The 16,049-nt window shown below is 42.8% G+C and overlaps 1 protein-coding gene across 1 annotated transcript in view; it reads right to left on the reverse strand.

The window, feature by feature from the left end:
* Positions 1-16,049, reverse strand: part of Ccdc171 (coiled-coil domain containing 171) — a 197,631-nt gene that overhangs the window by 85,255 nt on the left and 96,327 nt on the right. The window contains exons 10-12 of the mRNA XM_032902286.1: positions 13,350-13,452; positions 2,333-2,439; positions 596-685 (exon numbers count right to left, since the gene is read on the reverse strand). Coding sequence (XP_032758177.1) covers positions 596-685; positions 2,333-2,439; positions 13,350-13,452 — 300 coding nt within the window. The remainder of the gene's footprint in view (positions 1-595; positions 686-2,332; positions 2,440-13,349; positions 13,453-16,049) is intronic.

Here is a 16,049-nt window from a genome sequence, read left to right on the forward strand (position 1 = left end):
TAAAAATTAAAAAAAAATGTAATAACACTTAAATAATACAGAAAACCATAAATCTCTTAACCTTTAATACAAGGACATGTACTCTCTAATGACATTCCAAATACTAATACTAATAAAAAAAATCTGAACAATGAGACCTAATTTTCTACTAAACTATGCTATCAAATAGTCCATTAGAAACTTAGGTTCAACAAATACTGAGAAACTCAAATTTTGCAACACTGTAGCCAAAACTAACACAGAAAATAAAATCAACTGTTTTTCTGAGCCTTGGCCAACTGTGGTCTCAGCCCATTAGCCAGACATGGTGTACTACAAACAAGGGCTCCACGCAGAAAAGACAGACACTGACACTACCGACATATGCCTACGTGAGAAGCGGTCAATACTTATCTAAAGCAGGACACTCATTTTATAATCCTATCAGGGAAATAAAGCTTTCCTTTAACCAAAACAGTTTTATCAACAACGAATGTAAATGTGCATTCAAAAATACTTAGAAAATGGAAGCTTTATTTTCAGGTATCTCTAAAATAATCCCTTCATAATATATCTGTCTCTAATACAAGGAAAAGGTTATCTTGAATTGCAATACCTTTGTATTTTTAATGTGAGACTCAATCATTTGTTTGGTAGAATCCAGTTCATTGGATGTCTTTTCCTTGGCCTCATTTATGTTGTTTAGCTGATGAAAGAAAAATAGCTTTTTGACATTTCCTCATGAAAGAGTGACCCAAAAGCTAACACTCAAATGCTCGCTATGCAATTCCTTAGGCATAAATATTTCAACAGTGACTGAGTCTTAGGAGCAACACTTCTGGGTAAAGGCTATGCAGTTTCTGTCACATGCTCACCTGCTGCAAAGAGTGCATTCAGCCTTAAAACGCCAGAGATGTTCTTATTGTGCCCGCTACCTAGATAAGAGAATTTCGTTCCTACTGTAAACATAGCTTTATTCTTAAAATCCTACTGGACCGAATGCCAGAAGCAGTGGCATCTCTGAGGGAAGAAGGGAGAACAGTGCAGGAGACTGTTGCTTCACATCAAGAGGGTATCCACTGGTCCCTCACTCCGCATGACAGCTTCGGGGTCAGTCCCAGGCAGTCCTACTGGGAAGGCTGTGGCAGGCCATCAGGTGGTCCTGCTCCGCCTGTGATTTATTTTCTTTGACAGTTCATTCTTCTTTCTGTCAGGTTGCTCTTTTGCTTTCTTTGCGGCCACCCCTTGGTCTCCCCACTGCTGTCTCTGGCACTGGTTCACAACAAAGCACATTACTAAGCCAAAGCCTGCTGAGTCGGCTTTTCAACTGCGCTGAGGATCATGTGACATTCATCCTCCCAAATACCAGCTCGCCGTGGGTAATGTTCCTAGTTACTCCGAGGCTTCCAGGCCCAGGCCTCAGAACTTCAAAACGACTGACGATCCAGGTTGTCTTGTCTCTCTAGGAAAGACTTAGCAATGTCTCTTCTTCAAAGAATTTAATTATTTTAATGGTCACTTTTTTCTTGTGAACAATTAGAGAAGGTGTTTGTAAAACAGATCAATCCTTCTTGGTCCACCCTGCATACTAAAATAAAATAAGCCCCTACCAGTCCAGTACACAAAGTGAATTTGCAGGGTTCGAGTTACATAAAACAAAGAGATTAACTCCAAGCTATGTGGCTTGTCTGAGGCTACACAAAGATCTGTTGTTTTGCTAACTAATGCAGTTACTACATATGCTAATTTGACAAGAAATATCTAGACAAACTCTTCAATTTTTAAAGCATGAATTCATAAAATATTTTAATACCCAAGAAAATTATTAACTCACATATTAAACAATACAAATGAGATGACAAACAGAGGCCTGAGCCTTTTTAATCTGCAAATTAACAGCTTTCAGTCTACATCAAACAGATTATTTGTTTTCAAAAACTTGTAACAACACTTAGCTCCCTTTAGAGCAGGAAAATTTCCGTTTTTTATTAAGATTTCTGTGGTTTAGAAACCGCTAAACTCTTAATGAAACCTAAAGTCTACAAGCTACCCGCAGATCATAAACATGCTGACATTTAAGTGGAGAACATTTCACTTAAATCCCCTGCACAGGTAAGTTACTCAAGCCAAGTGACAGCATCCTTTCATTGTGTGTCTGCAGAATTACAAAATGGGAGCGAGACACTACTTGAGGCCACACTTGAAGAAAGAACAGTGGCGAGGGTTTATTATTTCTGTATCTGTGAAGCTGTCAATTCAACATCCCCAATCTTTTTGACCTCTGTAACGAGCAAGGGCTGCACACTGGTACTGCCTGAAGGCCGTGTGTGGAGCCAAACAGTCCACGTGTTACCTCATTAGACGCATCTTCCAGCTTGTTCTGGTAATCTGTCAAGGTCCGCCTCAAAGTCTCAAGGACAACAGAGAAGCTGGGGGGCTTATCTTTGTCCTTGTGGACGCCTGGAGAAAAGTATAGGATGAAAACACACCCTTACAGTCACATAGGCTCAAAAGCTAAGCAAACAGTAACAGAGACATTACAATTAGTAAGAGAGCCAAGAAGATGTGAAACACTGAACAGAAATATATTCTCTAGGCACAGGGCTGTTTCTAAATAAATGACCAAACTGGAAGTCATAATATCGTGAATCCCCATGCATCTTTACCCTCATACCGCCTAAGCACCAGCAGAGGAGTATGTACCTATCACCCAACAATTAAAGCATCTCTGCCTGCACTGTTTAGAGGAATTACACATATTTCCTGTCTGTTTATGGTCAGTCAGACATTTTACAATAAGACATTTTACAATAATTTTACATTTACAATATTTTGCTTAAGCAATAACTTCTGAATCAAGAATATATCATTTCCTACTATGCTTGGAAATACTCTTTAATACCTACAATTTTCAAATTGTAATTTTAAATAAATAATAAAAATGCTACTAAACACATAGCTCACACCATGGTTTGAATAAAATCCTCATAGCTTATATGTATTACAAAAATATTAATCTTTCCATATTATATCCTCAAACTACTGTACTGCAGTTGGAACATAAGTCAAATTAATGGGGCAATCAAGACTACATGGTCAAGTGTAACTCCAAATATTATGTCAAAAGAATAAAGGGTAATACTACAGTAAGCTGACACTTACCATTCTATAAATATTAAAAATGTATCAAATTTAGTCTAGAAATATTTAGGCAAAAGTATTTTTCTCTCCATTATATTTTATAATCCAACTATTTCACTATATTAGAAACATTTTCAATAAAGAAAAGTGTTAAAGAAGCATTTGTGAGGTAGGCATGGTAACATGTCTTTAATCCCAGCACTAAGGAGATAGGCAGACAGATTTCTGTGAGTTGGAGGCCAGCCCAGTGTACTAAATAGTGAGACTTTGTCTTTAAAGACTAAAACTAAATAAAACAAGAGTTCGAAAAGCGTGTCTTATGGTCCACTCGCCCACATAGCTAACTGAATTCCACCGTGTATTAACACTGGGCATTAGACGTCCGGAAGTGAGAAAGGTCGGTGCAAGCAGAGGAAGAGGGAGTGGCTACACAATGACTGACATCACTCATCCATTTCTCAAGTAGTCACGTGCTGGAACTCGGGGGACAGGAAAGAAGGCAGAGTAAAGAGAGGATGGGGAGCAAGTTCTCAGTCAGCGATACACCAACTTCATTCACCTCGGAATATGGCTATTTAGTGCTTTAATTTGGAGAAGATGTAATAAAGTTAAGACATTTAGCTTAAATACTGTCTTCAGTATAAATACAAGTTAGATTTTCTTAAGTAAAGCTAAGATATTCAACTTAAAAAGCAATGTGAAATAATACTTACTCTAAACAGAAAAAATACACGGCCTGAGACACAAGACCAGAGCAGATGACACGGCTAGGACTCGCTCTGAGTTGGAAAGATGATTCACTACACCTTTTCTCCAACACAGCATTTTCTTTCATTAGTTATTAGGGAGTCTCGTAAAACATACCCTGATCACACGTGCATCCACCCTCCCACTCTCGGGCCCTCCCCACCAGGAAGAAGAAAAGTACACCGAGTCTGCTTTGTGCTTCCCATCCACGCACTGAAGCCTGGCAGACTCCCAGCCCCTTACAGAAAACTGAGTCCTTCCCCTCCCCCTCCCAGAAGCCATCTTCACATGAAGAGCTACGTTTCTGTATCGTTACCACAGCTTTCAATGCCTCTCTTCAATAGCTTCATGTCTAGGAGGGTTGGCGCAGCGGCCTTCAGTGTCTCTCCTTCTCAGTTACGAGTCTGCAGCCATTGATACCACTGCGAAAGGTGCCACCCTGCCAGTAGCAGCCAGGGGCAGCATGGACCACAGACATTAGCATGGCCTCTGGCAGTGATGCAGACCATGAACATCAACACAGCCACCAGCAGCAGCAAGACCCTGGTCATCAGCCTCCAGCAGCAGCATGGACCAAACACATCAACATGGTTTCCATTAGCAGCCCATCACAAACATCTGCATGGCCTACTGCAGCAGCATGGACCAAACACAGATGTCTCCTGTGGCGGCCCTGATTGACAGCCTTACTGATCTCTTACACAAAATTAAAATAGGCATAATTTTGCTATTGCACAAAATTCAAAAACAACCAGAAAACCTGCTATATTTTAGGGAGAACACTTACTCTCAGAAATTCAGAGGAATAAAGTCATCAGAATATGAACATTTATGGGTCATTATATACTCTCCTTACTGACTGATGCACACATTTCTATATTAGATATAATTAAATTTTGCCTAAAAATGCTCACACAATAAAGTTTCCTTGAAGTGTAAATTGTACTTTATTGTCCTACCAACACCTATTGTAAAGTGAATGACTATCCTTAACACGACAAAACCTTATAAGAAAGGAGGAGGACAGCGAGGGAAGGTGGGCGAGAGGAGGGAGGGGTCAGGGAAGCAAGGGAAGCTGATCTCACCAAATAATCACTCACCATGAACAGAAACTTAATGTGCAATGAGAACCACCCAATCAGAGGCTTAAAAATCCCACCAGGAACAATGAAGAAACTATTCAGAACAGTGGTTGATAATTGGCTTTTTTCAGAAAAAATAGCCGCAACAAGCAAAATTACTGAATAAATTATAACATACATATGAACAGAGAAAACTTCTTACCAATAAGTTATTTGTCCATCCAGACTTGATATTCATGACCAGTGTTGTAAATAAGGAAAATAAGCTTAAGATCACTGTGAGTAACTTAATACCGGCTTTTACAGTAACAAACAACAGACATACACTGTAAAAGAATACGTGAATAAAGGAATAAATGGCTACCTCAGGCTACACTTTCATTTCAATTCAAAATAAGCTGGTTTCTCTCTCTCCCACTGCATGTCTCTGCACTCAGACTTTCATGTCTTGTTTTATGGTGTGAAAAGAAGACCTCCCAAAGTTACAGGTAGCTACATGGGGATGTGCTGCTCACTGGGGTGCACTTGGCAGGGCTGGGGAGCAGCGGGGTGAAGCACCAGTTGGAGCAACGTTTGGACACTTCAATATCTGGGAAAACTGGACACCAGATTGGAGCTGACATTATTTTGTGAATCAACAGAGCTTACAGAGGTCAAATGAAGTTGACTTTGACAATGGTCTCTCTAGGATCTACAGGTTCCTGACCCCACTTCACAGTTACTTCCTTCATTTGGAACACAAAGCTAGAGAAGACAAATGCAACATCAGGGGCCATGTACAGTCTGGACTGTGGATGGTGACATTACCAATGACAACCAAGTGTAGAAGAAGGCAGGTGGGAGTCACTACAACTTTTATCTACTAAAATATAAACGAAAAATGACACCATGTTTTGGGGAGTAAGCATGTCGAAATTGGTGCCTCCAGAAACCTGGAAAATAAGTAGTGGTTTCTACCACATCACCACCAACTGGCACCAACTGGGTGCGGCAGGGAGCAGATCTGAGGAGACATTACTGTACCGAGTGAGTGCAACCACTTTTACAGCTGCCATTAGGAACGGTTTTGTTGTTAGTGCTAGAGCGAGCATTTCCCAGCAGCTGGAATTAAGTAACTCACTGTGTCTCTCTACTGAAATACTGTCCCTCATCTGGCAGGACAGTGACAGATCTTCATTTCTCTGCTTTAGAAATGCATCACTGCTAGCTCTACATCATAACCTAGTCTATAAAAACACCAACCGACTCTCCATTCATGAAGGTACCTTATGTATGTTCTTAGTGTCTTCTAATCAATAATGCTGATTAGTATGGTAAGCAGAGAAGAAACTTTTAGGATTTTGGAGCAAAGTAGTTCATTCTCTAAAGATAGCTATTCTCCTCTTCAGAGGTGATTTTGGACTTGCTACTGGTCGTCAGCTAATAAAGACATGGCCAGCAATGTGCCATGTGACCTGGTGTGGACCATCGCAAAACAGATGGTGACTGATTCGCAACCTATAAATTTCACTCAGTCATCAAGTAAAGTGGTACACACAAGAGTGGTCTTGGCCTCGGGGTTGGGGATTTAGCTCAGTGGTAGAGCACTTGCCTAGCAACCGAAAGGCCCTGGGTTCAATCCCCAGCTCCGAAAAAAAGGAAAAAAAAAAAAGAAACCACCCAAGAGTGGTCTTGGTCTCATCCTGAAAGCACAAGTTATACAGACCCTATAGATCTACTATTATTGTTGTTGTTGTTGTTGTTGTTGTTATTATTATTATTATTATTATTATTATTATTATTATTATTATTATTATTATTATTACTAGGTCTACTCTCCTAAACCATACTTGGGATGCTTGGAATGTTCCCCTTAACCAGATGACTAACGGGGGTAAAATGAACCTCAAAGTGTTTTGATGTTACGATGACACCACTCAAAACTAGACAGCCACAAGGGTGCTATATTCCCACTTGAGAACGGCTCTCAAAGACAAGAAAGAAGTCAGTCTGGACAGATCATCTAGTGAAGGCTTCACTATGGTCATCCTTGCAGCAAAAGGGCCATAGATATAAATATGTGCCCATTTATGAGCAGTGTCTAAGTGCTTGGCTGGACAGTCAGACCTCAAAGAGCCTAAGTAAAAAGCTGGTAACAGAGCTGTAAAGGAAGAGTATGTGGAGGCCTTCTCCAAAGAGGCCACGAACCCAGCTCACCCTCAGGAGCAAACAACCTTAACAATCACAAAGACAAAATAAAGCACTCTACTGATATAAGACATCTTTCCCCAATACCTGTGCCCATGCTCAGTTGAACAAAGGAGTCATGTCAGCAGAAATGGAGGTATTCCTCTACCTCAACAACGTGTAATTGGATTCCCCTAGGCTCACTGAATTACAGCCCCTACTGAGTGCCAAGTTGTCAGCAGCAAAGACAGACAGAGGGTCCATCACGCATCGGGTAAGTCAGCCAACTACCAAGCAGCAACACAATTATGCTGAGGCGTTTCCACCATGAAACGGACAGTGTTTGGTTCTTACAAGGTATGTGTGTATAACTTTCCTTCCCTGACCATATTTCTGATGAAATCACTCTGAAAATTTACAAAACACCTTATCCCCTATCATGTGTCCCAAGCACCATTACTTCAAAACCAGAGAACTCATTTTAAAATGTAAGAAATGAAAAATAACATGGTTGGTTGGCCTAGAAGTCACTGTTCATACTGTGGCCATCACTCTGGAGTATCTGGCAAACACACAAAAAAATTAGTCAAGTGGCAGTCTGAAAACTCACGGTGTCAGACCGATGGCAGCATTTTCGGCATGAGGTTAAGACCCTCCAGGAAGCAATACACTCTGAACCAGCCATCATACGGGGTGCTGCTCCTCTCACTGTCCATGGCTCCTGACGTCAAATGTTGAAATCACAGCTCACCTCACTATTGCTTTGCATGATACAAGAGTGAAGATCTGTTTCCCTTCCCAGACTATGGGCTCGGCTGCTTTAATTCTTAATTCTCAAGGAAGAATGGCTACAAGAATGAACTACAGCAATGGTGCAGTTAACACCGCTGATCTGACGGCTGCCTCGTCTCCACACAGGGCCACACGGCAGGGAAACAGGAACAAACAGTCTTTCTGTACTGGGGAAACTGGTATTTATTATCAAAGGAGAAATAGTAGAACACCACAGAAAACCTAATAATGATAGTGTGGCCAGGCTTGGTAGCACATGCTATAACGCCATCATTTGGGAGAGGCAAGCACATCTCTGAATGGAAGTCTAATTTGATCTACATAGTGTCAGGCCAGCCAGCACTGAACAGTGAAACTGAGGCTCAAAATGCAAACAAACAAACAAACAAACAAGAGTTAGTGATGGGGGAAGGAAATTGTAACATATTATAAATGGGAACAGAGTAAGAAAAGATGGAGGACTGAGTCCAAAAGCAGCACTGGCCTCGTTTGTTCCTCTGTTGCTGTGTAAACACTATAACCAAAAGCAATCTGAGGGAAAGTATTATTTCAGCTTACAACTTCCAGATCACGCTCCATTACTGAAGGAAGTCAGAGAGCTTGGAGGCAGAAACAGAAGCAAAGCAGAGGCTAGGGAAGAACTCTGTTTGTTGACTTGCTCAACTTGCTATCTTATATAACTCAGTAGCACAAGCATCCACTCAGGAGACAGCCACCTTCCTCACTCGACCTTCAGTTAGATCCTCCAACTCATAAACTGGGCAGTGCATGAGACAGGTAACACACACAGGAGGTGGACCGACCTTTTCATTCCATTTCTCTAGCTCTATGCTCGGGTGTAGGAGCGTGCGTGCGTGCGTGCGTGCGTGCGTGCGTGCGTGCGTGCGTGCGTGCGTGCGTGCGTGCGTGCGTGCGTGCGTGCGTGCGTGCGTGCGTGCGTGCGTGCGTATCTCATGAATGCAGTGCCAGTGGGGGCCACAAGAGGGCATCAGACCCACTGGAACTGCAGCTCCAGACTATACACTGACTATACAGACTATACTAACTCCAGACTATACAGCTACACACTGCCACATGGGTGTTAGGAATCAAACCCTTGTTCTCCAGAAGAGCAGCCAGAGCTCTGAACTGCTGAGCATGTCTCCATTCCCCACGGGTTCTTTAGTCTGTCCAAGTAGAAGGGAAATAGTATTTCTACAGTGTTACAAATTCCAGGAAGGAAAGGCTAAAGGAAAGTCCACCATGGTGAAGATTCAAGACTGAACAACAAGGAAAATTCTGTTAACAGTCACAGTCTGGTGTCTACCAGCTTTAGAGTACAGCAGACACTGTATTAGAAGAAATAATATATTTGAGGCAGAAGACTGCATGGTCTTTAAGCAGAAACTGACCCTTCCCCAACCCCCATCCCACGAGTGGAGAACAGAGGGGATTTGAGCAGTGCTGCTTCACTATCCATGGCAGGTAGGGAACAAAGTGAAGATAAACGTCCCTGACTACAGACAGGGAGGAGGTCTTGTCTGACACAGTAAGAAATCATGGAGAAATTTCTACACTACATAAAGAACTGTACGTCTTCTCCACTCAATCTTCCTGGTGACTACCACAAGCTCCCAGAGACTACTTTAATTCCGGATACTTCATGGCTACACTGATAGCTACAGAAATTAAAATGTAAAACAAAGCTAGCCGTGCTGTTGTGTACCTTTAAACCCAGCACACAGAAGGCAGAGGCAGGCAGATCCCTGGGAGTTTGAAGCCAACCTGGTCTACATAGCAAGTTTGAGACCACCCAGGGCTATGTAGCAAGACCTTGTCAAAAATTAAGAAATTAAACAGACTTCAGCATTCTTTTCATTCATTTGTTTTTAGTCATAGTCATTAGCTTCCAAGTGACTATACCACATACTATAGTATACAACAGTGAGTGTAGACAACTTAGATATGGTAAGGAATGCACTGAAGAGTGTGTCACCAATGTGCGACAATAGTAAGTGCTCTGGCACACAAAACAAAGTCCACCAGGGGAAGGAGAAAAGCGATGAGGCAGGACACGTGAGAATGTGCAGCGGGTAACTTTCGGGGACACTTGGACACAGATGGGCTCTAGGACAGTAGGAAGGAGCGATGCAGATAAACACAACTGAAACAGCAACGACAACAGCAACAACAATAATAATAACAGCCCTCCATCTGCAGGAAATGTCCACCATAAAGACCTAAGACAAGAGCACACAGGAAGCCAGAGGACCAGAACCCAGGCAGGGGGATTAGCAGCCAGTGAGGTCAGCAGATGAGAAAGATAGAAGCCGGTCACTGCTTGTGCTCTGGAATCCATGCTCTCACAAGTTTTGCTGCTGTTCTCTTCCGGCCTCATTGAAGAATAATTGACTGTGAGTTCAGGCAATCCAGTGATTTGTTGTATATTCCCACTGTGAAGTGATTCTCACAATTGAGTTAATTAACACATCCATCATTGTATATAATGACTACTTTGTGGGCATGGGAGGGCAGCAAGGACACATTACGGTCTAATCTCTTCACAACTTTCTAATATAATATGCAGTGGACTATTATTAACCAGAGTTGTTATGCTACAGGTTGGGAGCCCTGAAAGCGACTCATCTTTAATTGAGAGTTTAGAGCTTCCATGTTCACTCATCACCCTGACAGTCAAGAAAGAAGGGAGCACGGATGGAAACACGGAGAACAGTGCCCAGGCAGAGCAGTGCCAGAGACCTCAGGAAACGAGGTGTAGGTGCCACGCTGAAGAGAAAATAAAGGCGATCCTCTGTGTACATACAGTCTGAGCATTCCAGGACTGACTCAAACTTTGGTCGTCTGCTGACTGAAGGCAAACTCACCACTAACGCTCACTCCAGAAAGCTTCCTCATACACACAACCACAGCACCCAAGCACTGAGCAACACTGTCAGAGCTGGACCGAGATTAATTCATGGTAATAATTTTCAATCATTTCACTTTAATTAAACAACAGAGTTATCCAATATTTGACAGTAATTACTGACAACAGCTCAATACTTAATAAGTAACTACTATTTAATTTTAATGTTGAATATTTAAATAAAAAACAAAGAAGGCTATGTAATGATCTAATAAAATTGCAGCTAAAAATATATCAAGGATGAAAGCAAATTGAAGAAAATAAACAACAGCAATCCAAGGCGAGCTGGGATAAGTAGAAACAGAAGCTACTGTAGTAACAACCCAGGATGAAGCAGGTCCTCGGTAGGTACGTGAGCCTGGGGGAATCGCTCCTTCACAACAGTTCATCAGACGAGAATCGATTAAAGACACTACTGACAGGAAGGAAGGCAGGTACAGAGTCACACTGCATCACGACAGACCGACACAGACAGTGCGAAGTCAACTCTACACCCCAGCCTCAGGAGTCAAGAGGAAGGTACACTGTCACCTCAGCCTGTCAAGAGCCACCTGAAACAGGATCCACCTGGTACAAGGTGCAGCTGCTGGAAGGAGAAGCTACTTCATGGCTGGACCAGAAGGAGCGTGAGAGGAAAAAAATGTCCTGACGTTCTTCTCCCACCCTCTTAAATCTCCTACTGGAACCCACTGTCCAAACCTAATGAGAAGTCAGAAGGCAAAGGAGCCCAAATGATGGAAATCATCTTCACAGAGCACAAGGCAGAGCATGCGCACAAGGGGAACGGATCCACCATGGACGACCAAGAGCAAATGACTGTCACCAACTTCTGAATGACGATGTCTTTATACCAACCCAAGAATCCTTAGCCAAGGACACGGTTCTCCCCTGGCAACGCATCTCCCATAACATGTAGTGTGTACACATGTAAAGAATACAGATACTGGTGCCAACAAGATGGCTGAGAAGGAAAAGCACCGGCCACCAAGGTTGATCACCTGATCCTATCCCTGGGATTCACATGGCAAAAACAGAACTCGAATTACACAAGCTGTCCTCTGACTTCCACTACTGACATGTTGTGGTGTGTGCACACACACGCACACGCACACGCACACACACACGCACACGCACACGCACACACGCACACTCACACACACACGCACACGCACACGCACACGCACACACGCACACTTTAATTCTTCTAAGATTTACTTATTGTATCTTCCTGCATGTATGTGAGTGGAACCAGAGTCAAGGGTAGTTATTAGTCACCATGTGGTTCTGGGGAACTGATCCTAGGTCTTCTGCAAGAGCAGCCAAGGCTCTTAGTCTCTGAACCATCTCTCCAGCCCCCATAATTTTTATTTTAAATCATTATTTAAAAAATAGGAATGAAAAGTTATATATGAACTTAATAAAAGCACAGCTAAAGGCAGGAACTCTAAAAGCAGACTGAGAACTCAACAGGGCGGACCCCCTGTCTAACAGTTCAGCAGCTGTAAGATTATCAGATCCCTCCTTCCGCTGGCTCCAGGACAGCGAACTTTCCTAAAATCCTACTAAAGAACTCCTTCTCGCCAGGTGGGGGTGCCCATGCTTCAGTTCCAGTGTTCAGGCCGCAGAGGCAGGTGGATCTCTGCGTTTAAGGCCAGCCTGGTCTACAGAGTGAGTTCCATGACGGCCAGGGCAACACGGAGAAAACCTGTCTTAAAACCCACCCCGTTCCTCCAAAAAAAAAAAAAAAAAAAAAATCCCTTCCCAAACCCCTTTCGGTACCTTGAAAAATATGTATAAGGGGATTTACTTTTATGTCCTTAAGGTTATAATCACATCATAAAAACAACTCAAAAATCGAGACAAAAGAAAACAGGTAGAAGAACAAAAGCTTCAAAGCAAAGCTACTATCAGCACACATGATGCAAACCCGCAAAAATTAAGAAAGGAGATATTGTAAACATGGCTTATTAGCTAGTTCCCAAAGCATCTACCCAATATTGTAAGTTCTTCATTATGTTAAAGTGGATTAATATTCAATCGAAAATAATTTAGCTGAGCACTATTATCTCGGAGCACATATATGCGCATGAGAAAACAGGCTTTGAAAGCAACAGTATAGAACGCACACTCCTACAGCCTGTGTCCTGCATAACCTTTCGAATGCATGACCTTTAAGTTGCTGAAGGTTGCCTCGGAATTTGGCTCAGTTTGATGGAAACATCTGTTCCCCTCGCAGGTATACTGTAAGGACTCTTCTCTCAGTTGGATTCAGAACACAGCAAGAAAGCCCTTGTCTGTCCAACCACACAGACTTCAACACTTGTAAATCAAGTCTGAGAGGACAGCAGCAGGCCCACACTCCGTCACCCTTTCCCAGCCAGCCAGGCCAACTGACTGCTGTGAGAACCGCTCTTATCGTGTCATCAAATCAAAGCCTGTTGAGATGAGGGACTGTCAGAGGCATCTGCAGAATTCCCAGACTGGAGTGACTTTGGAGCACTGGCAGATGCATCTGTCATTTTATACCTTCAACTAACCTGATGTCCACTGCGCTGACACGCTAAAGCTGCCCAAGATGGATTCCAGTTCTTTCACGTTATTCTCGCAAGTCTCCACTAGGAAGGCCTGGTGCTTCTTAGCCTTTTAATTAAGGAGAAAAAGAATACATAATAAGGTTACGTAGTGCATTAGCTGAAGATTTTACTGTGAATTATATAGCATAATTAAGTCTCAATGAATATCAATTGCCCAATTCAACCCATTACTTATAAACTCTGCCTTACACATTTTACTTGGTCAAATGTGCAACTATACAAAGTCTTAGATTTTGTGTGCTGAGAATGTATTGCCTCACACATCCTAAGTACTTTGTATATACAAACATCTCTATCCTCAAAATAATGCTATGACAAAAGATAAGCATTGGATGACAATAAAACCGAAACAGGGGACTAGAAGGATGGCTTGATGGGAAAGTGCTTGCTGCACACATGGGCACCTGAGAATCGATCCCTAGAACCCATGTGGCACCCTTATGACGGCATACACCCATGGCCTCACCACTGCAGAAGCAGAGATAGGAAGATCCCAGGGACTCAAGATCAAATCCACAAGCTTCAGGTTCGATAAGGGCCCTGGCTCAAAAGACATGCTGGAGAGAATGAAGGATGTACACGATGCTGGCCTTTGGCCTCCACTTGCATGAACTTGGGTGAGTACGCACACATAAATGCATGTGCATATATACGCGCACCGCATAGTCAAAGCAAATAAATACTGTTTTTAAACTGAGATGGGAAAACTCCACAATACTCTTTTGAAAACCCTGCTCGCAGTCACATGGCAACTGTCAGATGACAAGACTGAATGCAGTCAGAACCAATAAATGTAGCGCAAAAGTCAAGTGATGGGTGGGTAGTCAGTGAAAGGGGAGTACCAGATACAACATAGGAAAGATCCACCGTAGGTGGAACACCCAGCCACATCACACTGGGCTACACGGCACTGACTGGACTCCCCTAATAAAAGGAGTACTACTCAGGTATCCAAAACAATGGCATCGTGAAATTCATAGGCAAATGGACAGAACTAGAATATATCATCCTGAGTGAGGTAACCCAATCACAAAAAACACACATGGTATGCACTCATAAACATATATTAGCCCAAAAGCTTGAATTATCCAAGATACAATCCACAAACCACATGAAGCTCAAGAAGGAAGACCAAAGTGTGGATACTTTAGTCCTTCTTAAAAGGGGGAACAAACATATTCATAGGAGGGGATATGGAGACAAAGTTTAGAGCAGAGACTGAAGGAACAGCCATTCAGAGCCTGCCCCACATGTGGCCCATATATATATACACCCACCAAAACTAGATAAGATGGATGAAGCTAAGAAGTGTATGCTGACAGGAACTGGATATAGCTGTCTCCTGAGAGACACAGCCAGAGCATGTCAAATACAGAGGTGAATGCTAGCAGCAAACCATTGAAATGAGAAGGGAGTCCCTGTTGGAGGAATTAGAGAAAGGATTGAAGGAGCTGGAGGGGCTTACAACCCCATAAGAACAACAATGCCAACCAACCAGAGCTCCCAGGAACTAAACCACCATCCAAAGACTATACATGGACTGACCCATGGCTCCAGCTGCATATGTAGCAGAGGATGTCCTTGTTGGGCACCCATGGGAGGAGAAGCCCTTGGTCCTGCCAAGGCTGGACTCTCCAGTGTAGGGGAATGTTGGGGGGTAGGAAGGGGGGTGGATGGGGAGGGAGAACACCCTCATAGAAAAGGGAGGGGGATGGGATAAGGGTCTTATGGACAGGAAACCGGGAAAGGGAATAACATTTGAAAGGTAGATAAAAATATCCAATAAAAAATTAGGCAGACAAACAAAAAAACAAAAAAGGAGGAACTGAGATTAAGCCTAAGGATTTAAACTAAAGGAACTGGGTGGAGCTCTGCCTGGATGGGAATGACAGAGGCCGCTGAGGCTGCTGCTGCTCTCTGGCTTTCTTGCTTGTTTGTTTGCGTACCTGTTCACAGCTGGCAGGGAAAGTAAAGAATTCACTGTTCACACAAATTCCATGAAAGAGACAGAAGTTGTCCCTGGCCCCAGATCAGCGCCTGGTAACAGGTCTTAAGTGAATACGTAGAAATGAGCAGTTTTGTGACAGGCAGTTACCTGTCTGACAGACACTACGGCAAAGCCAGGGCTGCATTTGGGAATCATTTACAGGCACTGTCTAAAACTCACCTTTAGCGTGTTTGATAGGAAGGGAGGGGGCCCAACAGTCTTCTGGAAGGCTAGCATCTCTAGCCAACTCAAAGGAAGCCGGGGAAACTGGAAAGCACAAGGTCATGGAAAGAATGTAGCAAGGAGAGTTTCTGTTTCAACTGCACATGGCCTGCATTCCTGACTCTAAGGAAATGTCTTTGGCTACAGTGTAGCTGTAACCCAGACTGAAATAGGTTGTATGAGAGGTAAGCCTGGTTTTTTGCCTTGTTTTGTTTTATGTTTTTCCTAATCAAGTATCAAATGAAAACAGAAACTTCAGAAAACCCTTCCACGGTGAGAAGAGAAGGAGAGAAAAAGAAAAAGTTGAAATGGAGAAGAGGCCAAAGAAGAGTTGTTTTTAATGTGAGAAAACATAAACTTATTTAAAAGCTGATGAGATCACTCACTCGCAGTGAAAGAATGCATACAAATACAAAACAGGATAAATTTGATAG

This window comes from Rattus rattus, chromosome 1, assembly GCF_011064425.1.
Source record: "Rattus rattus isolate New Zealand chromosome 1, Rrattus_CSIRO_v1, whole genome shotgun sequence".
Lineage (NCBI taxonomy): Eukaryota > Metazoa > Chordata > Mammalia > Rodentia > Muridae > Rattus > Rattus rattus.